Source organism: Catharus ustulatus, chromosome 14 (genome assembly GCF_009819885.2).
Source record: "Catharus ustulatus isolate bCatUst1 chromosome 14, bCatUst1.pri.v2, whole genome shotgun sequence".
NCBI classification, from domain to species: Eukaryota; Metazoa; Chordata; class Aves; order Passeriformes; family Turdidae; genus Catharus; species Catharus ustulatus.
The window spans coordinates 4,122,617-4,148,086 of NC_046234.1; the positions used below are offsets into that span (position 1 = coordinate 4,122,617).

A 25,470-nucleotide genomic window follows, 5' to 3' on the forward strand; every position below is an offset into this window, starting at 1 on the left:
TGTGGAATATAGCCCTTGTGTGTCAGTGAACCTCAGCAAGTTAAAAGGCATAGAAAAGGAATAGATTCCAAACTATTTTTAGTCTTGAGAAAAGGAACATTAGATTTCATAAAATTCTTCTTGTAAACGTTCCTTCCCCATCCCAGTGACTGCAGTTTGGTTTTTCCTGGTGACTGCCTCGCTGGAGTTGTGAGGTACCTAATGTAGTCATAACTTGCCATCTCGTGGCATGTTTGTGCATTACCACGGTTCAAATTCTTCCTATCAATTAAGGATCTTTACATCCAAGAAAGTGTAAATCAGCGTGTGTAGGCCCTCATAAAGGCATCTAACCTAGCGTCTCATTAGATAGTTAAAAACCCAAGGGGGGCAGGTATCTACTGTCGATTTATCAATCACAGCATCCTTAACTGGGCTCAAATAATGCATTAACTATGCACGGATGAGCCTGGTGGATCCCCCCAACTCAGCAGCCCCAGTGCATGGCCAGCGCTGCCCCCGGGGCTCGGCCGGTGGGGAACGGACACACGGACACACAGACAAACGCACTAACAATGGGCACATTAACAATGGACACACGGACTGACAGACACAGGGACTGACAATGGACACAAGGACTGACGGACACACAGACCGACAGACAAATGGACCAACGGACAAAGGGCCCCGGCGCTCCGGCAGCACCGTGGAGCAGCAATGGCGACTCCACTGCCCCGCTCCCGCCGTCACTCTTGCCCTTCCTGCTCCTGTCCCTGTGCCAGGGTCCCTGTGCCAGGGTCTCCCTCCCCGCCGGCTCCGGCCGCTCTGGCTGCGGCACTGCTGGGCGGGTATCAGTGCAGCTGACGGCATCCGGACCTGACCCACTGTCCCTGGGCTGGGCCTGGCTCGCCGTGGCTCCAGGGGGACACAGGCCCTGCGGACAGCTCGGGGTGCCGGGCCCGAGCTCCACTGCTCAGCAGCCCGGCCGCCGGCACCCCAGGGAGAAGCAGGGCCGGGGCGGTCGGGGGCTGTCCCTGGAGCCGGGCCGAGCGCCGACAGACACATCTCGGCCGCAGGGAAGGCGAAGGAGGCCCTGCAGGAGCAGCACAGCATGCGTTTCCTAGTGGGGAGCGGCGGCTGCGGCAGCACCTGCTCCCGGAGCAGTGGGAGCGGCGAGGCCGGAGGGAGGACTTTAAAGGAGGACAAAGTGGGTGGTGAGTTCAGACCCATGCTTCTCTCGGCTCACAGGTGGCCACCAAATGTGTATCCTGGGATGGCATCTCCCTGCCAACAGCCTCCAGCACCCACCCTGTGCCAGGATAGGCCTGGGCTGCTAGGAGCCGCACCACAAACCCGTGAGACCAGCAGAGCCCGGGGGGATCAGAACTGCACGAAGGACACTGTGGTGTGCAGGGACAAAGCGGTCCGAGCTCCTCCCCCGCCCTTGCCTGACCTGCTTTATGATTCCAGCTTTTGGCCAAAGTCGCAGGGGATAAAGGCATGCGTTTTCTCGGCCACGCTTTTCCTTTGCATGGTACAGCTGGGTCTTCCCCGAGCCCCTTCTGCCCTCTTCCAGCACCGGGGGCATTTTTCACCACCCAAAGTTTGTAAACAAGAGTTGAATGAACTCGAGAAGGGTCTCTACAAGGGCCTCCTTCCAGGCTGGCTCTGCAGATGGTGAGGCTGCTCTGGGCTCTGCTGGTGTGGGTTTCTCTCTTCCCTCTGATCCCCCTGGCTAGCTCAGGACCAGGGGAGAGTATGGAACCCACATGGACAGAGGTAACACAGTCCAAGCTGTTTATTCCCCAACAATTCCAAGGGAAGAGAGAGAGGGCACAAAGGTATGGCAGGGAATTTTAAACTCGGGCAGAGGGGAGGGAAAAACCGAACCACAACAAGATCCTGCCAGTGGGGAGGGACAAAGGGAGGGCTGAACCAACGCCACAAACCCCGGGGGAAATACAGAACAAATCATTTCAGTGAAATACAAACCATGACTTAGTGCAATGCAACATGCTGGGGTTCAGCTCTGGGCATAGCTGGGCCCACTCTCTCCTCACATTGCTCCTGTCAGCTGAATCACAGGGTGATAAGGAAGGGATACTTCAAGGGAGTTGAGGTTTAACAGAGCTTTTATTCAAAAAACAAGCATAAAAAACTAGTTATTCTAGCCAGCATAACAATCTAGTTGTCCTAGTTAGCATAAAAATCTAGCTGTCCTAACTACCACAATTAGCTTTCTTAGCTAGCATAAAAAACTAGCTGTCCTAACTACCATATCAAACTAATTAACCTAATTAGCCAAACAAAAAGCTGTCTTCTAGCGCTGCGTCTGCCGCTCCTCAACTGCTTTGCTGCAGTGATCAGAGGTGTCAGGCTAGAGAGAGGCTTGGCTGATGATAAAAATGGATGCCGCCCAAAGAATAAAAACTAAAGAAATGAAGCATTACTTTCCAAACTCAAGTTCCTTACAGGCCCTGTTGGAATAGGACAAGGGAGAGTGGTTTTAAACTCAAGGGAGGGTCAGCAGACTCAGATAAAATGTGAGGACAGTGGGCTTACATTGACGGAAGTTGTCCAGAGATGTGGAAGGTGCCTCACCCCTGCAATCATTCAAGGTCAGCTCAGGCAGGGTTGTGAACAACCTGATCTGCTTGAAGATGGCCCTGCTCACTATGGGGCACCTGGCCCAGATGTCCTTGAGACGCCTCTGCCAACCCAAACCAGTCTACAATTCTGCTTGCTCTCCATTAGAAAAGCACCAAGACTGCAGATTACAGGATGGGGGCCCGACAAAAAAAACCCCTCCCTTGTGCTGCTGTTTGCCCTGCAGCCACCTGCAGCAGCTCCCAGGCAGAGCAGCACTGCTCCTTGCCCAGCTCCAGGCTGTGCTGAGGAAGTCCTGCAGCAAAGCCCACAGCCTGGGCCTACAGCTGCAGGACCTGTTCTGCCTGATCAGAGCGTGAGCCTGGGGAAAAGCCAACACAGCACTGCACCAGTTCCCTTCACACCCACAGCTGCTCACAGCAACCCCAGGTTTTGAGCCCCAGGCTCCAGGGCAAGTGTCCTCCTGGGCAGAGATGCTGCTCAGAGATAATTTTTCTGTACCAACAGTAAAACCCAAACCTTGACGCCACAGCTGCATGCAAATGAGCTTGCCCTGACAGCCAATTTCAGTGAGTCCTCTGGGAATTCCCTTCCACCATGTGCACAAGCATCCAGTGGCTCATCCCAGTGCAGAGCCACCCCTGTGCACACAGGCCTAGCAAACACTTCAACATCTGCCTCTTACCATGGTCACAGTTTACTTGAAGTAAGGAAGTTCTCCTTCCACCCACTGTTGGGTCACTGTCCCTCCAAAGGACCAGATGTCTACCTTGGGGCCATAAGGAGAACCACTGACAACCTCTGGGGCCATCTGGTGAGCAGTGCCTACCATGGAGCTCTGTTGATCCTGCTCAGGGGTCAGCTAAGTGCAGAAGCCAAAATCAAACATTGTCATAATTAGCTGAAATTAAAAATCCAAGAAAAATAATTCCCAGCTCTAAGTTGAGAATGCTCTACTGAATCCAGCTGCAGAAGTCCTCAGGGCTATAGCCAAGGAAATATGCAACTGGCCACTTAAAGATACTCTCAGGTTTCAGGCAATGGCTTTTATTTATTCACTTGAAGCTCTAGATTTTAGCACACTCCCCTCTAGAAGGGACATACACACAGCAAAGCCCCTCTTGACAACCTGCTCCTCTGCAGATCTCTCTGCACACTGCAGCTGCTCCCAGCTGGCAGCAGGGTCTGGGGACTTCCACCAGCACCAGTTCTGGGGAACTGGCTGTCAATGGGAAGCAGCCCCACACCCACATCCCAGAAACGCTGTGCCTAACCAAGGATACCTGCCCTTGACAGTGGTCAGACCACCTGACAGTGCTGTCCATTCCCAGAAGGATGCTGGAGCTTTTCAGATCTCTGTGGATCACCTGGTTCGAATGAAGGAAATCCAGGGCTTGTAGATACTGACAGAGAACAAGAAACACGAGAGTAAAAATTAGCAACCTCAATAGACAACAGAAGAAAGGAGAGTTTGCAGTTATGCCACCAGCAACTTTGCTTTGACTGGCAGGGAGTGCAGTGCAGACAATCTCCAGGCAAAGGGTTCAAGGCAGAAAATAAAATCAAAAGAGAGAGTACAACAACAGTATGGAAGAGCAATAGAAGAGAGCAGAAGTGCAGGGATATTGACAGGCAGTTCATTTACCATTCATGTTTATATGCCCTCTCTCTTTTCCAGGGCACAAAAACAACACAGAAACAAAGCTCTGAGCATGAAGTCACTCCTGTTCTCACCATCTCTTTCAAAGGACCATCATGTCCAAGCCATGGGCAGCATAAGCAGGAGTCCTTACCTCACGGCTGACAGCTGCCATCCCTCCTCAGCCAGACACGTCTGTCTAACAACATCTTGTGATTTTCCTCCATCCATGTACTCCATCACCAACCAGAGATCTTCATCAACAAGGTAAAAAGCTGAAAGAAGACAGTGACATGGAGATGAATATGGACAGCTAAATCACCTTATGGAAGACTGCAGGTGAGGTTTTTTTCCAGGTCACTTGTAAATGAACACAGAGTAAAATGAAGAGACATTCCTGTACGCTACACCATCCTTGGAATCTGCACAGTCTAAATGAGGAGACATCTGTGAAAAAGGAGATTCCTTACATGGAAAGCACATGAAAAATGCACTTTACGAACACCCAAGATCAGTCTTGCCACTAGCTAAGGTTCCCCACCTTAATTCAGAAATTCCACAACTCTCAGAGTTATGCATAGGAGGAGGCTGTGCACCACTTAGCACTAAAGGGGTCAACTGGAAAACCTTGCTTGAAGAACCTTCAGAAACAGGCAAGGCAATTGAAAAATGGGTAAAATAGATGTTTCCTGAAATAAGAACCTCATCTTCCTGGCATCCACAGCAAGGAAAAAGAGTAGGGGAGAAGCAAAGGGATATAGTTTCTACCATGCTTTATCAGCATTTCTCATAAGGCACAAAAAATAGGGTCAACAAAAAAAACTAAACCAAAGCAACAGAACAACAGGGATGCAGTGCACTTATAGGCTGTTGTTTTGGGAAGATGTGGCCAAGTCAGGTTTTTCCTAAACAAGCTACAAACTACATCTGCCAGAAAAGATTGATTCAGGACCAGACCATGGGACAATACCTGAAGCGCTCACAGGTCCAAAGAGCAGACAATGTTGGGATGCTTCTTGTCCTTGGGGAGCAAGGATGAAATGCAGGATGGAAAAAATGCTAAACAATGTTACTCTCCTAACCTGGGACTAAGATAAATTGGGTCTCAGCAGTCTCCACCAGCTGATGCATTAACATTTTTAGAGATTAAGACCGTGCCAGCATGTCCTGCTCTGAAAGATACCACTGCCCTCCAGCAAAATACCTGGCCCTTGCTTGTGTAAAAGTCACTGACTTGAACTTACCCTTGTCCAACAGGGTCAACTTCACAGTGTTTCTTGGCAGGCTCCCCCATGCTCAGTGTCCCCTGGAAGAAACAAGAGGAAAAGCAGTCACTCCAAGATGGAGATCCCACCTTCCACAGAGACAAAATGCAGCCCCACTCTCTGGGGCTCTGAGCCCCTTGTACTCAGGTAGGCAAGAGCAATTAACTACTCTGTGACATTCAGCTGCAGAGGAACACTGAGTACAGCTGATGCTCAGACACAAACACCACACCTTGCTCTGGCAGACAAGACAGAAAGCAGATGTATTCAGCTGTATCAGGCACCTCTCTCCTCTCCCCTTTGGCTGCAGGGCTGTGCTGCTGTCAGAATGCTCAGCCTATGACACCTCTCTTCCCAGACAGACGGAGGTTCCTCTTCCCAAAACGGTGCTACTTCTCCATCCTCTTCCCAAACAGTGGCATGCTCATGGTGCTCTTCCCACACAGATGTAGTCCCTCCTCTTCCTACATCACATGATATTTGCCCTCTTCTTCCCACATTGCAAGATCTTTGCTGTCCTTCTTCCTGTGCTGCAGGATGTTCCCATTCCTCATTCAAATCCACCATCCTGGATTCACACTGCTGGAGCCTTGCCATCATCTTCCAGAAAGGTGGGAAATTCACTTCAAGAACTGTGGGAACCTCACCGTCCTCTCCTAGAACAGAGAGAAGTTCACTTTGTTCCGCCTCTCCAGCCCTGTCTTCCTCCTCTCTAGCCTCCTCTTTGGAGGCTGACAGAGCTAGAGGAGACCCTAATGCAGCTTCTGTGCTTTGTGGACAGACAGTAGCATGAGGGGAAGCTATATCACATTTAAGGCCTTATTTATGGTCAGCTACACATCCAGCTGCACTAAGAAGAAATAGCATTCTGGGGTGTTCAAACTAACAGTGGGCTAAAGTAGACATTTCCACTTAGGGTTGTGAATTAGATACCCCACCATGGCTAAAACCAGCACTCAATCTTCTGTCTGCAAAATTGTTCCTGCAGCTGTTCAAAAGCTCTTCAACAAAAAAGGAGAAAACAGCCAGGGATCCCGTAGCTTCTGCTGCTGCAAAGACACTGACAGGAATTTTCTGTCAGCCCACCACGTTGGCAGTCGACAGCAGCACACCAAAGGCTCCTTTCCACTCACCGAAGGAAGAGCTTCTCGGTAGCCAGTGTGAGGTGCCCTGAAACGGGAGAGGGAAAATTAAGCAGATACTGTGAGGAAAGTAAACTGTGCTGGAAAATCCTACACAACAAGGCAACCCTGAATGAGAGCGTACTGCTTTCACGATCTCCCACCTGGAGTCCTCTCGTCGAAAGCGCCGCTGCAAACACGGGGACAGCGATCACACCACACGGAACACGCACAGCATCGAAGCCCGCGGTGAGCTCGGATACAAACAGCCCTGTGCACCCGCACACACCAACACACAGCCCGAGCCCTGTGCCTTCCACACTCGCACACACCCCGGTGCTTTCCACACTCTCACACAGAGCCGCTCCCCGCCACCTCCGCGGGCACCTCCGGCTGCCCCGCTCCGCTCGCACACAGCGGGCTCAGCGTGCCCCGCTCACAGCCCGCACCTGCACGGCCGCTCGCCCCGCACTCAGGCGGCAGAACCGGCCCCCAGCGCGCCCGCGGGGCAGCCCCGACACCGCAGCCCCACATCCTCCACACCCCGTCCCGCTGCCCGTCCCTGCCGAGCCTCCCCACTGTCCCCACACAGCGGGGTCCCCGCTCCTCACCCAGAGCGGCCGCTCCCGTGTCCCCCCCTCGGCTGCCCCCACTGCCCTCCCCTGCCACCGCGGGGACCCCCCCGCTGCATCCCCGCACCACGGCCCCGCACCCGCCACCGCCCGGCCCCGCCGGCCGCCACAGCAGGTACGCGCCCCCCGCCCGCAGCCCCGGCCCGGCACTGCCAGGACCCCCTCACCTGCTTGCGTGGTGTCGCTCAGGTCGCAGCCGCTGCCGGGGAAGTCGCGCAGCTTCCTCCCGCTCAGGCACAGGATGCCCGAGCTGCCTGCCTCCTCCAGGGCCCGCTCCAGGCTGCGCACCGTGTGCGACTGCGGCAGAGCTGCCGCGCCCCAGTGCGGCCCGGACGAGAAGGAGAGAGTCAGGTGCGCGGGGATGCCGAGCCCCGCCGCTCCGCTCCCGGGCGCCGTCCCGGTCCCGCTGCCCGCGCCGTTGTTGCCGCAGCCGCCCCCTGCCCGGCCGCCATCTTGACCGGCCCCTCCACAACAACGGCCGGCGCCGCTGCGCAGGCGCCGCGGGGCCCGCAGGGGGCGCCGCGGGACGGGGCGGGGCTTCGCCGTGCTCCTCGGCCGCGCCGACCAATCCGCGGAGAGGGGGCGGGGCTGAGGGGGGAGTCGCGCGGCTGTGTGCCCGGGGCTCGTGTGCCGCTAGGGGGCGCTGCCCGGGCTGAGGGATGGGGAGCGGGACCGGGACCGGGATCGGGATCGCTATCGCTATCGGGAGCGGGAGCGGGAGCGGGATCAGAATCGGAGCGGGATTGGGACCGGCATCGGAGCGGGACCGGGATCCTCGTGGCAATGGGGGCATGCCGGCAGGGATGGTCCCGCAGCCGGGATCGGAGTGGGCGCGGGGGCCGCCGTTCGGGACGGCGCGGCCCTGCTGCGAGGCTTCGAAGCCCAAGGAGCTCCGGCAGCCCCGGCTCGGCAGCCCCGGCCCTGCCCACTGCCCTCACGCACCGCTCGGCCTTGCGGCCGCCTCTCCCCGGCACCGCACAGCATCGGCCGCTCCTCGGGCCCGCAGAGCCTCCCTGGCCTCTGCCTCGCAAACCCGGCCAGGGCAGAGCCGGACACGGACTGCGGATCCTCGCGTGTGGCAGCGAGCGAAACCACCCAGCCATCGTCCGTGGCAGAACAAAGGGAAGACGAGCGAGCGGCTCACCCTGAAATGGGGAAGGCACTCTCTCAAAAGCCCCACAGACACGAGTGCCCGTGGCTCAGAATGTCAAAGGGCACTGAGGACACACAAAGCACAAGCCCCTTGCAAGGTCCAGGGCCCTGTTACCCGAACAAAATGCTACAGAACTGCTGGGTTACTGTAGGGATGGGTAATTGCCTCCCCTACCATGTAATCAGGCCTTGTTGGGTGCTGCATATTTATCTTCCAAAAATTGCTCTGGACCTGTGATCAGGAAATGCTAAAGAAAGCCCCATAGACCCACATTTTTATGCAACTGCTGTGTGCTTGATAAACTGTGTGTTTGATTTGCTTTTTAAGCCTTGAATCTCATGAAGACCTTTGCATTCTTGAATTGGTTTGGATTGGCTTTTTGTTTAGTTTTACATGCATATGTCATGCCTAATTTGGGGATCTAAGGGAAATTCCCTCTACAGGGGGTATGGAAGAGACTGGCCTTCAGCCAGCAGCACATCACTGACACACAGCTGAGCCATTATTGATCACAAAAGGACCAGACCTGAAATAGCGTGTGGGGAATGTCTGGGTGAGATTCAGTAGAGCCAATGAGCCAGGATCAGGGAGCAGCTCCTGAAGAGTGAAGGGTTCATCCTGCAGTGCAGCGCTGTGTGGGTTTGGGGATCACCCTGTCCTGGCACACAGACTGCCCTTCCAGCAAAGAGCTCTGGCTGCAAAATGCAGCTGCGGGGGAAAAGGAGTCCCATTGTCACCTGCAAGTAGTGCGGCTGTCTGCTTCCTCTGGCCTTAGCTGGGGGTGCTTGTGGGGGCTGTGGGATTCAAGCTCACAGATGAATATCTGTGTTAGTCTGGCTGGGCCAGAGCTTCTGCTCTTGCCCTGAAAAAGCTGATCATTCCCTGGATTCACAACAAGAAAATACAAGGCAAACCTGTATAAACACTGCTGGCTGCTGCCCTCGGTTAAGGTTCCAGCCAGAGAGGGTGGAGGGTGAATAAACTCAGACTGGTGTTGGGCCAAGTGTGTAGGATGATTTTGCCTGTAGACGTGGAGCACGAGGCACGGTGGCTCTGCAGCTGCCAAGAGCGAAAGACAGCAGGGCCCCTTTGGAATCACAGATAAATTGCAAGCAAAAAGCAATACTGGAAGAATCCTCAACCAAGTGCTGTGAAAACAATGACACAAGTGACTAAAGACACAGGTCAGTGGTACTGTGTGTTCAGTGCAGTGACCAAGCAGGGCCACACACCTATGCTGTTGTCCCCCCTGCTCTGTGATTCACTGTGGTGACTCTCTTCTAACCCTGTGCAATTGCTTCTACAGTTTTAAACTTCTCAGACACCATTAGAAATGTTACTCTGGAGGTGGTATTGCCTGGCCTGAAGCAAAGTAGACGTTTTCCAGGTGACAGAGCTGCCCCTTCACAGTGGCCCCAGTCTGTGTGCAGCCCCCTTGGCTGGGAGCTTGGCCAAAGCCAGCTGCTGCCACTCCCCAGGTGGGGAACTGCTGAGCCACCTGTCCAGCACAGACAGTGCACAGGAACTGTCAGTCACTGCATGAGCACAGGCCACGTGTGCCCTGGCAATGGCTCAGGAAGCAGCTGAACTGTGTCACACAAATACCCTCCCCAAAGGACAGGCAAGCCCCCTGCAGCAATTCACCCTGTGCACAACAGCAGGGATAATTCTGTTAGAGACAATCATTCTGTGGGTTTAGTACTCTGACAGAAAGGGGTATTTTATGTCTGTGGGGCTGAGCTCACACTGTTCCCTCTCCCAGTATGTTTTTAACATGATGGTTATGCATTTTGGCTACTTGTGAAATCAGTGCTAAGTCTGTTTTATCTCCTGCTACCTAAAAAGTCACCCATCACTGCAAGGGAATCAAGCTTGGAAAAGAAACAGTTTTTATCACCTAAGCCCTCAATATTAATTTAAAGAGTGGTTAAAAAATTATAAGGTACAGATTGCTAAAAAACATTTCTTTAGAGAATAGAATCAGAGTGCGATCTGAACAGCAGGAAGATGTTTCCCACTTGGCTGTTCTTCCAGGACTGAATGGCTCCATGCCTTTCCAACCTGATTGAAGAAGTGTTCAGGTTTTCCTAGTCAGTCTGCCATCTTCTGTCCATAATTATAGTCAGGTAGCAACTGAAATTAGGGATACTGCCATTTGTGACAGTATTTCTCGTTCAACTTTTCAACTCCCATGACATACAGATTATTTGCATGAAGGGGTGATGTCTCCTCCAGAATTCACTAACCTGGGCGTTGGGCATTTGTCTAATTTTGAACATACTCAGAGCCAGGACTGCTCTGGTAATTTTGCCAATAACATTCAAGGTGTAAGAGATCACAGCAAATATTTTACAAAATACCTATTGAAAACTCACACTGCTTTGGAGCCAGCTTTTAAAGCAGTAAACTGCCTGCAGGTGGACACCAAGGGGGACCAGTTAGTTCCAAAGCACCAGCCCATGCAGTGTCACACTGAGAAGCTGAACTTGCACCAAAGAGCTGTTGAAGGAAAGGAAATAAACAGAGGTGACATTTGACAATTAAAGTTTTTTATTCAGTGCACTGGACTCACACATCACTGCTTCATCAACTAACAACATTTCACACATTCCTATAAAACCAATTCCAAGTCCAGTCTCTTGTTAAAGATGCTCGGTGTAAAATGTAAAGCAGTCTATCAAATATTTCCTGCTATAAGTACAGCTTAGAGCCCAGTAACAGGCTGTGTCCAGCATGTTCAGTGCTGTGTTCCAGCAGTGGATGGAGAATGGAGCAGCTGCTCAGGGTTGATGCAGGGCTTCATTAACAAATGTCTAAACCCAGCTCATTAACATCTCAGCAAATGTTTATCAGAATGCTGCTGCTGGTTTGATTATGCTGCTGCTTTGGAGCATGGGTGGAGCTGCAACTACAAAAACCCTAATGCAGAACTACTCAGCACTGGAAAATGTGATCTGGGCTGGGGCAGCCTGTCTGTGCTCCGTGCTGAGGACAGTGACTCCAGCAGCACGGCATGGCACGTCTCACCCCATCCCGCAGCAGCAGTCAGAACAGCACAGCAATCCACAGAGAAATGCAAGGTGCTCAGGCCTGACTGTCAGGGCAAAGCAACAGATTTTCAGGGTGGAGGGGTCTTACACTGCAAACCTCTGGGCAGGGATGCCTGCAAGCACAGGTTGGGCAGTTAGGTGGATGCTGGGAATTGTGGGTAGCTAGAGCACCCCCAGTTCCCTCTGTCTCCCATGTGGGCAGGCACAGCATGCTCAAACCCTGTCCCACCCACCAGACAATGCAGGGAAGGCTCTGTGGTACACCCTCCCAGTATCAGCCATCACCCTGGTCAGCACAGGGTACCCTGGCAGGGGGACAGGGCTGGTGCCAGCCCTGCAGCTTCCCAGCAGAGCTCTCCCAGAAAATCCATCTCTCCCCATGCCCCTCCACCACCTTGCCCATGTCCCACCTGCCCTGTGCTCTCCATCCTGCCTCATCCCTGCCCTCAATCACTCATTCACTCTGTGTGTAAGGAAGGAGACAGCACATTGCCAAATCAGCTATCTCAAAGGGAATCTAGCGACTTTTATTGAGCCCTTGTCATGGAGCCTGGACTGTCACAGGCAGTCCCCGTGACGAGCACGTGGTCCTACGGCATGGTGACCGTCCGTCCGGCGCTCCTGGCTGCTGTAAAGCGCCTCTTATTCCTCAGACCAGAGAACCTCTCATCCAGCGTCAGGCTGGTCTGCAGGGGAAAGCGAGAGCGAGTCAGTCCCTTGTCTTGTGGCAAAGCACAGCCAAACTTGTAGCGGGGTATTGATTAGAGCCCATCAGTCAGGCTGGTGTTTCACAGCTGGTTAGTCAATTAAACCACTCAGCACACAGAGACAGGGAGCTCGACAGACTGTGTGCGGCTGGAAAATCTCCAAGCAGCTCCCAGCCCCAAGACACAGGGCATCCTCGGCAAGAACAGGAGCAAGCAGATGGCATTTGAGCACAAGGCATCAGGTAAAACCAAACCGTCCAGACAAGAAACGCCGGCAATGAAGAAGGTATAGCAGGATTTCTCAGCTGCCCCAGGGCTCTTGGACCATACTTCAGTGTAAAATGTGACACCAAGAAGGGCACCAAAGCAAAGAGCGAGCAAAGCCCAGAAGTGCCACGTGTCTCTGAGGAATGGGAAGCACTGAGAGTGAAACAGTCCCCTCTGACCAGGACTACTCATCAGCAGGACCTCCCTGCTCCAAGCAAGCACATGGACAGGCCAAGACAGGCCATCAGGGTGGGGAAAACTGGGCTGAGTCTGTAGTTGCTGAAAAGTCTTCTCAAGTGCCTTCTGTTTTGTGAACAACCTGGCCAACACAGCTACAGGACTTTCCTCACAGGTTGTGTTAGATAAACCCAGCTGGCAGCCCCAGAAACCTGAGTGTGATGTTAAGAGCTCAGTGGCAGGGCTGCTGCAGAGAGCCAGATGCCTCCTGTCCTGTCGACAATCCTCTACCTGGTTGGCCATGGCACGGAAGTTGAATCTCAGCAGCACCCCCTTGGGCTGGGGCTTGGTCACCCGTGCTGGGGGTCTCTGGCTTCGCAGGAATGGGCGCTTGGATCCAGGCCTGGGGAAAGCACAGCGCTGCAGTCACTCAGGACGCAAAGGCAGCTCACTTCCCATCCTCTGCAAACCAGCACCGAGTAAAGGACACACCCATACATAAACTCCACCCGTCCCATGGCGTGTCTGACCCCCGGCAGAGTTAAAAGCCAGTCAGGAGAGCAGCCGTGCAGCCGGAGTTCCAGCACTGGGGTCTGTCCCATCCAAGTTACTGAGGGGTGCTCGCTGCACTCAGAACATGCACAGGGCCTTCACTCCTCCTTCCCTCTGCCCCCAGCCGGGTGCCAGGTCCTGCAGCTGCCCCTTTCCAGCCTCTTAGCTCCTCCTACACAGCGAGCACAAGGTGTCCCTTTGGGGCACACTGTTTCCCCAACACCCCACAACCAGCACAACCAGCCTGCCACCTCTTCCCACAATGGTGCTTTCATTTCTCCTCATTCTGCATAACAAACGAGGGCACGGTAATTACAGATTACCATGTAATTACAGGTAAATACAGGAGATTTTTATCTCCTTCAGATATGCTGAGAAAGGAACCAGACACCATTTGCTAACCATTTTGGGTCTGAACCGTTCAGTGTGCACTCATTACAGAAGCCAAGCTGCAATAACGTTAAAGGGATTTGCAATGGCTTTTGCAGGGCTCCCACCCTAACAAATCACCTCATTTACTTACGCGCTGCTGTGGCCCGCCTGGGGATTAACCACAGAAACCGTCAGGATTGCTCCCGGGCTGGGTTTCACTTGCCACCTGCCGAGACAGGGAGATTCATCCAGCTTCAATCCTGAAACAGCACGGTCCTATTTGCATTGTGCCTTTGTTCACCAATTACCTTCTCATCCTTGGTGGTTTTCCTTCTCCTTGAGAATCCATCTGCTGTAAAATATATTTAAAAACAATTACTTCAAAGAATTAGCTCTCAGAAACTGTGATTCCTTTTCCAGGATTTTTTTGGTCTATCTGAAGAGCTCCTTCCTTGTGAGTTGTCAAGAAACGTGCTAATTTGGGGCTTCCCACAGGCATAGTGATGTGTATGGGATAGCTTTACCTTGCCCTGCTTGTGCTGCTCTATAAACTGCAAGGTTTATTTTTATCACCCTCCCAGGATTTACTTCCCAGCTGCCAGAATACCAAGCTGCATTAAAAATTGTCTGGAAATATTTTCCTGCCCATACATGCAGCATTCAAGTCATCCACCTCTCTCCCCCAGTTACTTTTGGAAGCAAAGCTACAACTGGGCAAAGGCTGGTAAAATGTGAAGGTTTGTCACTACCAGCAGAGTGCAGAGGAGATGTCTCAAATACTGACCCCTCTCTGGAAGCGGGCTTTGGAGAACCACTGCTGCACATGCTTCTGCTGGAACGCTGGTCCCCTGTTCAGCAAGAAAGGCCTGCTGGTAAAGGAGAAAGAGGTAAGGGTGATACCAAGTCTCTCTAATGTTTAGTGCCAAAATACCTAAACCAAGCTGGTCTTAAAAAGCAATGTAAGAAGCAAATGAGACTGTGTGTTACCAAGTTCAGCCCAACAGGTTTTTCTGCCAGCAAAGGATTTCAGAGGAACTTGATTTTCTGCTCAAATGAGGCAACAATTTGTGTGTTCTGAGCTTTGGCCATTAAAAGCAAAAAACATGGGAGGAAAATCATAGAAAAAAATCAGGTCAGAAAGGACCTCTCGATGTTATTCAGTCCCTGTTCTGCTGAGAGCAGAGGAAGGATTGCAAGTAGCTTCCTTTTGAGCTCAGAGGACATAACGATCTCGATGAGACAAGCACTGAGACAGTGCCCAGCACCTGGCACACTGCCTTCCTCCCAGCTCCTGGGGCACAGTCTGCTCCTGCAGCCCCTCAGTGCGACAGACTCCCTGTCTCTGCCCATCCCTTATGGCTGGAGTCTCTATTTCCTGCCTGTATGAAAATAAATTCAATTTCACCCTTCAAAAGTGTTTCCCAAAGTGACAAAGTTTAATAAAAATACAAAGGCAACATTTTCTGTGCTTCCTTAAATAAAATGACAGATTAATATCAGCATTAGTAACTATGAGCATGAGACTGTTTGCTTTCCAGGTGCCTTCCTAACATACCCAGGGTATTTTTCTGGTGCGGCACAAGCACATGGCTGTAGCCACGCCCAGCCATTTCAGAGAAGAATCCCATGAGCTGCACAGGTAAAAAACACTGAAAATCAAAATAACCCAGAGTTACCAAAGATTTTACCTTCTCCCTGGGGTGCGGATGCTGGCAGCATCTGCTCTGAATCTCTTGGGGCCTGGAGATGACTGTGGCTGCTCCTCCTGCTGCCCACTGCTGCTTTTGGCAAAAGCATTGCTCTTCTTGTTGCCCTGAAAGAGCAGTGAGACCTCAGCAGTTGTCACCTGCAGCACAATCTTGGTGCAAGAAGAGGGGGTGGGAGCAAGGGACAGCACACAAGGTCCTGCTGTCCGCTGACTGCTGCTGACACTGCTGTCAACAATCAGTCAGGGGCTGTGCCTCGCTTCCTGGCCATGGAACTACAAGTGCCAGGGACAATGTTTCGTTCTAATGCTGCAGAAACCAAAGAAGAAAAACAAAAACAGTCCAAACAGAGCAAATCTCACAGAAGCTGTGCATTATAGCCCTGCTCAGGTTTCCTTCTGATCATCAGCTCTTTCTTGTCTGGACACATTGCCTGGAGCACACCCTGATGCATGAAACACACCGTAAGACCCCTCAGCAGTGTCTGTCCTGCAGTTTCAGCACAAACTGTCCTGGGCTCCAGGCTGTTTATTTCTGTGGGACAACCACCATCACTGTTAGTACCCACTAACTGAGGGGTATTTCCTTATTCTTCCCCCTTGGTTTATTCCTGCAAACTGGAAGCTACAGTAGAATTCTGCCTCCTAGCAACTGCTTATTACTTCCTGTAAATACCAGTCACATTCAATATCTGAGTGTGTTTCTTTTCAGGAATAACCTCACTCCTTGCACATGCATGCTCAGTTTAGGGCTTTCTTATTTATACCCCTACAACACATTCACTAAATGTGCCATCCTGTTCAGCACTTGCATTTTTTTAAAAAGCTTACTGAACATCTATGACATCCTGAGTGGATTTTCATCAGTGCAGGAAAACCCTGCTGGCTGTCACACTATCTGTACTGGGAATCAGTGTCTCTGGTGGAAAGTGTGCCTCTGAACCAGAGTCACCTGACAAGTCACCAAGTCTGTCCTTTGACTTCACAGAAACTTGGAAAATGCTCTGGGTGGAGAACAAATAACAAAGAATCTTAGCACACCTCCTCTAAATGATAACAGTAAGATGAAATGCCATGGAATTAATTTTTATGAAAATATTTTTAAACCTTTTAAGACCAATTTTTAAAAAATCTTTTTTTGCAATACCCATGGATCAGTAAAATTATGCTAAGTCAGAAGCTTTATAAAACCAACTGGAAAATTGCTACTCAATATGCATGCATGTCTATATTCACCTATGCATACAAATGCTGTGCACAGGCATTAAAAGATGGTGTTTTTTATGTAGATTGGGCTGATCCAAGATCATAAAAATCAAGCAGATTTCTACATGACATTTGGGAAAAGCTGTGCCTTCCTTATTCCCCTACCTCCTGAGGCGATGCCTGGCGATTTAAAGGGCTCACTCCATCGAATGCAGCAGCTGCTCTCCTCTTGCGACCAGGCAAAGTATTCCTGAATTGTCTCCGACTGAATTGTTGCTGTCCAAACCCTCTTCTGAAACGATTAGGTCCTAAAAACAAAGCCCTCTTACTTTAGCATGCTTCAGAATTCGATTTATGACTACAGTTTTGTAAATAAACTTAATGTGATACAGGAGTATCTACACAAATAGTGGTGCAAAAGTCATGCTCATTCATATTAAATAATTAATTTTTCGAATGTCTCTCTAGTATTCTTATGTATATAAGACTGCCATACACATTATTTGATGTGAAAGAACACAGAAGAGAAAAGCCTTTCACAATTCTGATTCCTCATAAAGGCAGGAACACCCACATCAGGAGACCTGTCAATCTGTTGTCAGAGCTCACACTGCTATGAATTAACTATGAAACAGAAAAAACCTTTAGATACAAATATACACATGACTTGAGCATCCCAAAGTCAACCCCACAGCAGCCTGAAATAGCTCTGAGAGCCCACATGATAGTATAATTTTTATTTATATATATATACTTTTATTTTCTTTCAGCTTGACACACCATTACTACTTCTATTGAAGGGAACACCTCCTGCTGCTCTGTGTCTGTGATACACACACACTCTGTCCATCTTGCATTTAACCTTCTCCCCTAAGTCTAATGATGATTTTGAAGAGTGCTGAAGTATTAAGCGATAGGAAAACCCTGTAAGACTGAGGCACAGTGCTTCCAAACCTAATTACTTCACATAATAAAATTCTATAACCATAATGAGACAGCAAGTTTCTGAGTCACTGTGTGAGCTGACAGAGGCACAACAACAACAATCACAAACTCACAGCTGGAATGCCAAGAGGGAATTTATTTCTGTTACCTCACAAACCAGCAGACTCCTGAAACAACACCTAAGCAGAACCACTTGGGCACACTCACCAGCATCATTAAGCTTGGCCCAGTGCTGGAGAATCACCAAGCTGTCCTTCACACCAAGGGTTTGCCTGCAGTCACCACCATGCTCTGTTCTGGTACCAAGGCAGGGAGCTCAAGCATGTCCAGAAGGGTACCTCAGAGTCTACCAAACACCTCTGTTATCTATAACCAGATGATCTACTTCTCAGTGCACACAGAGGGTAAACAGCAGTAGAAGTGTGTTTTCCTTCACTGCTACTTCAGACTCTGCTATCTGCAGCTGCAAGGTCACTTCAGCATACAGCCCCTGTTTTGAGGGCATTCTCCCCAACAGCTGCTACAGCAGTGAGATGTGCCCACTCCTTGGGGGTGTACAAATCAGGCACAAAGCTGTGCATGGCAGAGGGCAGTGAGAATACACTCCAACCCTGGATCTCACAGCAGAACCTCACTGACACACACCACAGAGCAGTGAGGTGCATATATTGATCTCACATCATCAACTGCTACGTGACAGCAATTTATACTGACTTGAAGCAACTGGAAATGAAGTGTTCTGAGGCAGCAGTGGAATTGCTGTGAGGGGCTACCACTGCCACAGTGAATGAAAGCTCCAGCCTCAGGGTATAACACCAGCCAGCACCAGCCTGAGCCGCTTACACTGGAACACACTTGAAGATGATTTGAGCTGCTCTGGCTCTAAAACAAAAGGGCACCAGGACAGGCCCTTGGGAAGCGGATCCCAAACACCACACTGGGGTGCTTAGTGCCCCTCAGCCAGAAGTGCTGGCTGGGAACGTGTATAAAAACACAACACAGTTCATAAGCTCTAGGGCCAGTTATTTCCTTTGGAGACAATGCCTTCTCCTTGCAGAAGTGCAGGTGTGTAAATATTCCTCTCATGAGAAACATTCAGTTTTGGAAAACTGTTTCTTTTTGACCAGATGTGGACTTGCTGTAGTCAATGTTCCTTTGATTTTTTTTCTCCTGCTTCCATTCCCCCAGTCTGGTTTTGCCCTGCCTTGTTTCTCTTCAACCCCCACCCTGGGCCTGTCTCTATTTCTTGCCTATTTGCTGGGTTGCTCTCCTGCTGGCCACCAAGCCTTGCTGCACAGCTCTCCTACACTCTGGAGAGGACAAGAGACTGAGCTCAGCTGCCTTTCCTGGTTATTCCATCAGGGCAGTGGGAGGGACTGCTGCACAAGGCAGCCCTGACTAGAAAATCATGCCCGTGTCAGTCTGTTCCTATTAGAGAGCCTGTGCTCAGCAGTGCACTCAGGCACAGCTCACCCAACACAAATAACACATGACAGAGCCATCAGCCTCCAAGGGGGACCCCAGCGCTCCAGCTGGGACCAAGGCCTCGCTCTGTCATCTGTGTCCTGAAGTGTGACACGTGGGAAGCTTCATGTCTGCAGAAGGTCTGGCAGATATTTAATAATGTAAGAACATTTCAATAAAACCCCACAGCGACAGGAGCTGGGGAAGAACCCCCCTCCCTCACACACATCCCATGTTTGGGTGTGTGCTCAGAGCCTGGTTCTGAGCACACCTGGGATGGCCAAAAGGCACCTCTGCTCAGCCAGTCCAGGCTGGGCGCAAGTTCCCATGAGTGACAGACTTTTTTCCAAGGAGATTTGAAATTCAAATTTCTCATCATTAAAAATCATCTTTCCCCCACTAGGGAGGTTTAAGCCATATTCCAAGAGGGATTAACAGCACTTTTCTTGCTGGTTTAATCAGCATAATACCCTTCCCCCTCCTCTGTCATTACAGTGCTGGGCTCCTCAGATCATTCTGATAATAGTTATCACATCTCAGCCCAGAAGGGACTGCATTTCAGCAGGGACCACAGTGAACTGAGCCCCTGATGAATTATGGGCTAAATTCCCAGTCATGCTGAGCTTCCCCAAATTGCTACTGAAAATCAGCACCACACAGCACGGCAGGTCTCTGCACTTGGCAGAGCTCAATTCAGGCTCACTGAAAATGTATGAAATACTAAAACTAGCATAAATAATTCTATAAATTAACAGAAGAGTTCTCCCATCTAAGGAATAGGGAAAAATATCTTATTGGATTTGCTTCTGGATGCAGTAATTGCTTGAGTGTGGGAGAATATCAAAGCCTGTGGGTTTTGACAGAAAAATCAATTTGCTAAGGGCATTTATCATCCTTATATTTTGAACTGGAACAATCCTCAGTAAGGCACTGTGTGGTGGACACCAAGAACACAAAGACGGGAGGTAGAGCAGAGACAAGCAGGATCGCTCCCAGTCCTGATATGTGATTGGCACTCCAATATAAGACTGCGAAGGTATTTCTGCAAAATATCACTAAAATCTTCAGGGAGTGACTTAGCAGTAATTTAAAAAAGAAACGTTCATAGAGATGGCATTTCATGCAGCAGATAATTTTGGTTTGTAGGTAAAACCCAGTGGAACAAAACAAAGGTGTTATCACTCAGTATTATAAAAAAACCTCACCATAAAAATAGCATGCTTGGCAAAAGTAACAATTTGGCTTCAATAACTGAGCTATCAAATACAGTTACTGAAGGGGTAATTTGGATAATTTAAATCTGTTCTGGGAAAATGAGGATTAGGAAGAGGCATAATTAAAATATGCAAAGCCAAGGGGAATAGAGAATAGATATTAAGTCACTTTAAATTAGTAATTCATGAGAGAGTGGAAGGGAGAGAAATGGATGAATTATGCTCTGAAAGGGCCCTGATATTTCATTGTTGTAGGGAGAAAAGCTAATCAGAGCCTGAGTGCATCTTATACGCACACAGAAATTGGATAGGGAAAGGATTTAAGAGCTGGATTTTGCTAAAAAATGCATTTTCCAGCCGTGCCAGCCTCTGCTGTCTCAAGTGCCCATCTACCTTGCAAATTCCTCTGCTTCCAGGCACCATACCGGGGCCGCCCATACCCGGAGGCTGAACTCCTGTTCTTGACCTGCTGCCTTCTGCTGTCGCCCGTGGTGCTGGCATCTGTCTGCTCTTTCCTGTGGCGCTTTATGATGTCATCTAGAATGAAATGAGGAGAAATTCACAGAAACTGCACTTTCCACCAACAGTGATTCCCTCTTTGGGTGCTTGGAATTGTCCGCGGTAAACACGGAGCTTGCTGTTCTGCGAGCTACGCTGGACAGACAATGAAAGATTAAGCTTAGCTTAGAAAGTATAGGATCAATTTACTGGGCTCCTGCAGGCTGGAGATTAGAGTGCAGAAAATGATTTACAAATGCGCTACCATCCAGCACGTCCCCACCACAGGCAGGACAGAGATTTCAGACCCTGTGCACCGAGGGATCTGATCCTGCAGGCTGCCCACAAGCCTAAGGGAAGATGTTTTTGCAGGGGTACCAGGAGCTCAGTGCTGGCAGAGAACCTTTTTGAGAAGGCCTGACCTGAGTGGCTGTAGGAAAGGTGGCCAAAGGAGGGAGGATGTAACAGCTGCTTGGATCATGCACAAAGTACTGTTAGATGCAGAGCTCTATCAGGACACAACTCAGGCCCCTCCACTCTCAATCTGCAATCAACAGGATCTTCTTAATTCAAGCTGTTCTGATGAAGAGGAATGGCAAAGGGAAAGGGACACCACTTCATTAATTCATATTTTCCAGCATTTTCTTCCTTTAACCTCAAATCTTCCAGAAAATACTTTGCAAATAATAAAGGCACATCTGTGAAACTGCAGGCAGAATGTTTTAGCTTGAACAAATTAGCAAGAAACGAAGTGTCTAAACCGGCGGCCCTTTCGCAGGCAGCGGCTATTCCAGCTCCTTAATGTATCACTGGAGGCCAAGGACAAAAGTACCATCAGCTTTCAGTGGGTGCTTCCCATGAATACCTCCAGCACTGGTTCCTTGTCATTTCCCATCAAGAAACTCCTGTGTCCAAATGAATACAAAGCCCAAGGAAAATAAATTAGAGCAGATGTAATAGGCTGCTTTTGTGATTTCTCTTTCAAGTCTGCCAGGAAAATAATAGGCTGGGAGATGCTGGACCATGTACTTGGGATGAATTTGCTAATGGTCTCAGCTAAAAGTGCCTTTGGGACACTTGTGATTTGGAGCACAGGATGCTTTGAAGCATTTTGAAAGCATGCTCTTCAGGGAGGTGACCACACCCATCCAAGGGTGGGCTGTCCACAGCCTGAGGAAATGAGAGGGGCTGAATGCTCAAGTGCCTGATTTGTCACCTTTCAGTGTCTTTTTGTTTGGATATGAGTTGTTACCCTGCCTTTTGTGCCCACAAACATGATGGGATTAACAGAGCAATGTAATGCACTACTACACGAGGCTGCAAGGGGATCCTGAGAGGTCATTTATGGTACATCTATGCCCTCGAGGCAGAATTAGATCCATCAGGGAGCTTTAAGGCAACTCCTGCAGTTTTTTTTTTGTGACTGCAAACTCATGTAAGGCACAAATGTATCTGAAAGCACAGAAAAAAACACATAATAGAAAAAGTTCTTCACCAGGGGCGTCTCGTTTTCTAATTCTCTCTCCTATCATGAGTAAGGTGTATTCTGGATGGAATACGGAGTTGGACCGCAGAAGATCTGACAGAGAGCAGCACTAAGGGAGAGCAAAAGCAAGGGGAGCATCACATATCAGCAAAGAGAAAAAGGGTGTACAACCCTATGGGAGGAAAAATAAACCAAAAATGAGGGATCTGCTGTTGTTATAGCTCCTCACAGAGACACTAAGATAAGGGTGCTGAGGGATCAGTTTAGTTTGCAGTGGAAATGTTTGCTGTTCCTAACAAATGGCTCTTAGCTGGGAAGAAATGGCACAAGGTTTCAGTTAGGAAGCTGACCAATAATAAAAGGTGCTGGTGGACTTTTCTTTCACAGTAGGCCCACCAGCACGATAATCCACCAAGATGTTTTGTCCATGCGTCAGAATGCAGGCCTGGGGAGTTCATGACAGGGCGGTTGTTGGTTGTTTATGCACAGTCCACATTGCCCGTGCCAGAGGAATGGCGAGCATCGCAGCAAGCTGCTATAAATAGCACGGCGAGGCCATGGCTCCCCTTCCCATGTCACAGGGGCTGCTGTCCGTGAGCCCCCCGGGCCGCTCTCCCCTGAGCTTCGGGCTGCTGCCAGCCCAGCACCAGGGCCAGGACCTCCCGGACAGGGCACCGGCACGGCGAGGCAGCGCCCGGCCCATCCCGCACACAGCCGGCCCGGCCCGGCCCATCCCATCCCATCCCGCACGGATCCCGGCCCGGCCCGGCCCATCCCGCACGGATCCCGGCCCGGCCCCGCCGCCCGGCAGCGCCCCACACCTACCCAGGGACATGTCGATCTCCTCGGCCCCCGGCTGCGGCCCCGCCGCGGGGCCCGGCGCGGGCTGCGGCCCCGCCGCCGCCATGGGCCCGGCGCGCTGTGCGCTCACTGCGCCTGCCCGGAATGTGCCGGCCCCGCAGCGGCCTCCGCCCGCCCCGGCTCTCCCGGCCTCCGCCCGCCCCGGCTGTCCCGGCTCTCCCGGCTGTCCCGGCTCTCCCGGCTGCCCCGGCCCGGCTGCTCCGGCCCTCCCTGTCCCCGCACCAGCGCTGCTCCCCTGCCTGCGCTCAGCCCTGCCCTGGCTCCCTGCCCTCCGCACCCTCCCCGGCGATCCTGTCCATCAGCACCTCCTCTCTCTCTCTGCCTTAGCACCGTGCCTCTTCTCTCCGAATCCTCCTCCTCCGCGATTTATGGCAGCAGAAGATGTATCTTAACAACCCGGCAGTCAATTCTGAGACATGTGAACGACGGAATGATCTTTCTTCGGTCTGAAGATTAGAAAACCACGGCAATTCTACACACAGAGATACACGTGGCTCGTATTCGTGCCTGAGGTCTGTTCTTGTGTTTATGAACACCTGGAGGAGGAAGCACCCATTTGGGACTGGTCTTGGGGCAGCATCACTCACAGAACTCCGATTCTTCAAGGGGATCTTTCAGTCTCGGACACGTTGGTTATGGCAAAGCTATCCTACAGTTTGAATACAAAATGTGAGCTAAACCATCTTCCTCTACTTAAAGACAGGTGAAAAAATAAAAAAGAGGTAGGAGAAACAAGGTATTCCAAAGGGCTGCCGTGCATCACTTGAGGAGCATGATTTCCTCTGTGGTCTCCATATGATAAATGCTGTGAAATGAACTTTGTCCCCACGTACGTAATAGTGAACATTTGCATGTTTGGCGTTCTCAAGACAGTTTCTCCTTTCCATCTTGCACTTCAAATGGGAGAGAAATTTCTACATGCAGATCAACCAGGACAAGAATTGCCTCCTGGTATGTGTACAGCTCTTGGAAAGATGAAGTGCTTCTGAAAGTGTTGGTTTAGGGAGTTGTTCTTTCACGAAAGAAAATTACAGTAATTTCACAACTGTAAGGCGCACCTTAAATCCTAAAATTTGATCAAAACCCGGAAGTGCGCCTTATAATCCAGTGCACCTTATATATGGAAAAAGTTTGGAAATTTACCGCTGACTGACACTGCGCCTCACCTTTCTCAAGCAAAAATGTCTTGAAGTGGATTCGCCTACGTTGTTTAGACTACAGGATTGTTTGGGCGTGGCAATTTAGACGAATCACGTGTTTCTGACCACGATAAACCAATCGGAGAAAAGCTCTTGCCTACGCGTGGGTGGAGGCGTTACTGAGGGTGGGTGTTAACGGGGAGAGTGACTTCGACATGGCTCCACGAAGAAGACTTGCTTACGATGCAGATTTTAAATTAAAAGCAATCAACCATGCAAAAGAACATGGAAATAGATCTGCAGCTAGGGAATTCAACATTAATGAGTCCATGGTGCGCAACTGGAGAAAGCAAGAAGATGACCTACATCTTGCAAGGAAGACGAAGAAAAGTTTCCGCGGCAATAAAGCGAGATGGCCGCAACTAGAAGACAGACTGGAGCGATGGATTTCGGAACAAAGAGCAGCTGGCAGAAACTTCTCAGCTGTCGCCGTTCGGATGCAAGCCAAAGCGATTGCGAATGAAATGGGTATAAAGGACTTTAAAGCAGGGCCATCTTGGTGCTTCCGTTTCATGAAACGACGGCAGCTCTCTATCCGTACATGGACAACGGTTCCTCAGCAGTGCCCAGCGGATTACGAGGAAAAGTTGGCCAATTTCCGGAGTTACTGCAAAAGCAAGATCTCTGAAAAAAATATACAGCCAGACCACATCATCAGCATGGACGAAGTCCCCCTCACCTTTGATATGCCACTGACTGGAACTGTCGAGAGAACCGGAACACCCACAGTACCAGTTTGCACCACAGGGAGCGAAAAGACATCGTTTACTGTAGTTCTCGGTGTTTTATCGAATGGGCAGAAATTACCCCCAATGGTAATTTTTAAAAGAAAAACATTGCCTGAAGAAATATTTCCAGCTGGAATAATTGCTGAAGTGAATCCGAAAGGCCGGATGGATGAAGAGATAATGAAGAATTGGCTAGCAGAAGTTTACGTTCAGAGACCGGATGGATTTTCTCATGCGTTGCCGGCATTGTTGGTTTACGACTCCATGCGTGCCCACAAAACAAAAAGTGTGAAAGCCCTGGTGGAAAAGATGAACTCGGAGCTTGCTGTAATACCGAGTGATTTCACCGAAGAAGTGCAACCACTGGACATAAGCGTCATTCGTTCCTTCAAGGCGAAACTGCAAATCACATGGGAAAACTGGATGGTGGAAGGAGAGCGCTCCTTCACGAAGACCAGGAGGCAACGCCGGGCAAGTTATGCCACTGTGTGCCAGTGGATAGTGGATGCCTGGCATAAAGTATCTGCCAGAACTGTCATCCAGGGGTTTGTGAAGGCCGACATCATTCCTGGACTGACCAGCGACAGCATCGAGAGTAGTGAAACTGATGACTCTGAGGATGAAGATACGGACGATACGGATT

General features: G+C 50.5%; 2 protein-coding genes across 4 annotated transcripts; both read right to left on the minus strand.

Moving 5' to 3' along the window:
• Positions 1-2,093: 2,093 nt before the first annotated feature.
• LOC117002989 (cyclin-dependent kinase inhibitor 1C-like) lies at positions 2,094-8,036 on the minus strand. Its single transcript, XM_033072575.1, has 5 exons — positions 7,411-8,036; positions 6,624-6,660; positions 5,470-5,531; positions 4,380-4,500; positions 2,094-3,989 (listed from the first exon to the last, which is right to left on the minus strand). Exons 1-4 carry the CDS (start codon positions 8,034-8,036, stop codon positions 4,485-4,487), a joined length of 741 nt encoding a protein of 246 aa, XP_032928466.1. The 3' UTR covers positions 2,094-3,989; positions 4,380-4,484.
• Positions 8,037-10,928: 2,892 nt separating this feature from the next.
• Positions 10,929-22,963, minus strand: LOC117002870 (UAP56-interacting factor-like). 3 transcript variants are annotated; one of them, XM_033072378.2, is made up of 9 exons: positions 22,865-22,963; positions 20,449-20,592; positions 16,598-16,740; positions 15,210-15,334; positions 14,306-14,387; positions 13,830-13,873; positions 13,673-13,747; positions 12,889-13,000; positions 10,929-12,132 (listed from the first exon to the last, which is right to left on the minus strand). In XM_033072378.2, the coding sequence occupies exons 1-9, from the start codon at positions 22,944-22,946 to the stop codon at positions 12,037-12,039; spliced, it is 903 nt and encodes a 300-aa protein (XP_032928269.1). In that variant the 5' UTR covers positions 22,947-22,963; the 3' UTR covers positions 10,929-12,036. The 3 variants fall into 3 exon arrangements, with proteins under 3 accessions (XP_032928269.1, XP_032928268.1, XP_032928267.1); XM_033072377.2 differs by having other exon boundaries at positions 14,306-14,390; XM_033072376.2 differs by having other exon boundaries at positions 11,949-13,000; positions 14,306-14,390.
• Positions 22,964-25,470: the final 2,507 nt, after the last annotated feature.

Excerpts from the sequence above, each read along its gene's own strand:
- LOC117002989 (XM_033072575.1), bottom strand. The coding sequence starts at position 8,036 with ATGCCCCCATTGCCACGAGGATCCCGGTCCCGCTCCGATGCCGGTCCC. Across the intron at positions 6,661-7,410 it reads GAGCGACACCACGCAAGCAG|GGCACCTCACACTGGCTACC; the intron begins GTGAGGGGGTCC and ends CTCCCGTTTCAG. Across the intron at positions 5,532-6,623 it reads ACCGAGAAGCTCTTCCTTCG|GGGACACTGAGCATGGGGGA; the intron begins GTGAGTGGAAAG and ends TGTTTCTTCCAG.
- LOC117002870 (XM_033072376.2), bottom strand. The coding sequence starts at position 22,946 with ATGGCGGCGGCGGGGCCGCAGCCCGCGCCGGGCCCCGCGGCGGGGCCG. Across the intron at positions 15,335-16,597 it reads GCCAGGCATCGCCTCAGGAG|GGCAACAAGAAGAGCAATGC; the intron begins GTAGGGGAATAA and ends CTGCTCTTTCAG. Across the intron at positions 14,391-15,209 it reads ATCCGCACCCCAGGGAGAAG|CAGGCCTTTCTTGCTGAACA; the intron begins GTAAAATCTTTG and ends CTCCTTTACCAG.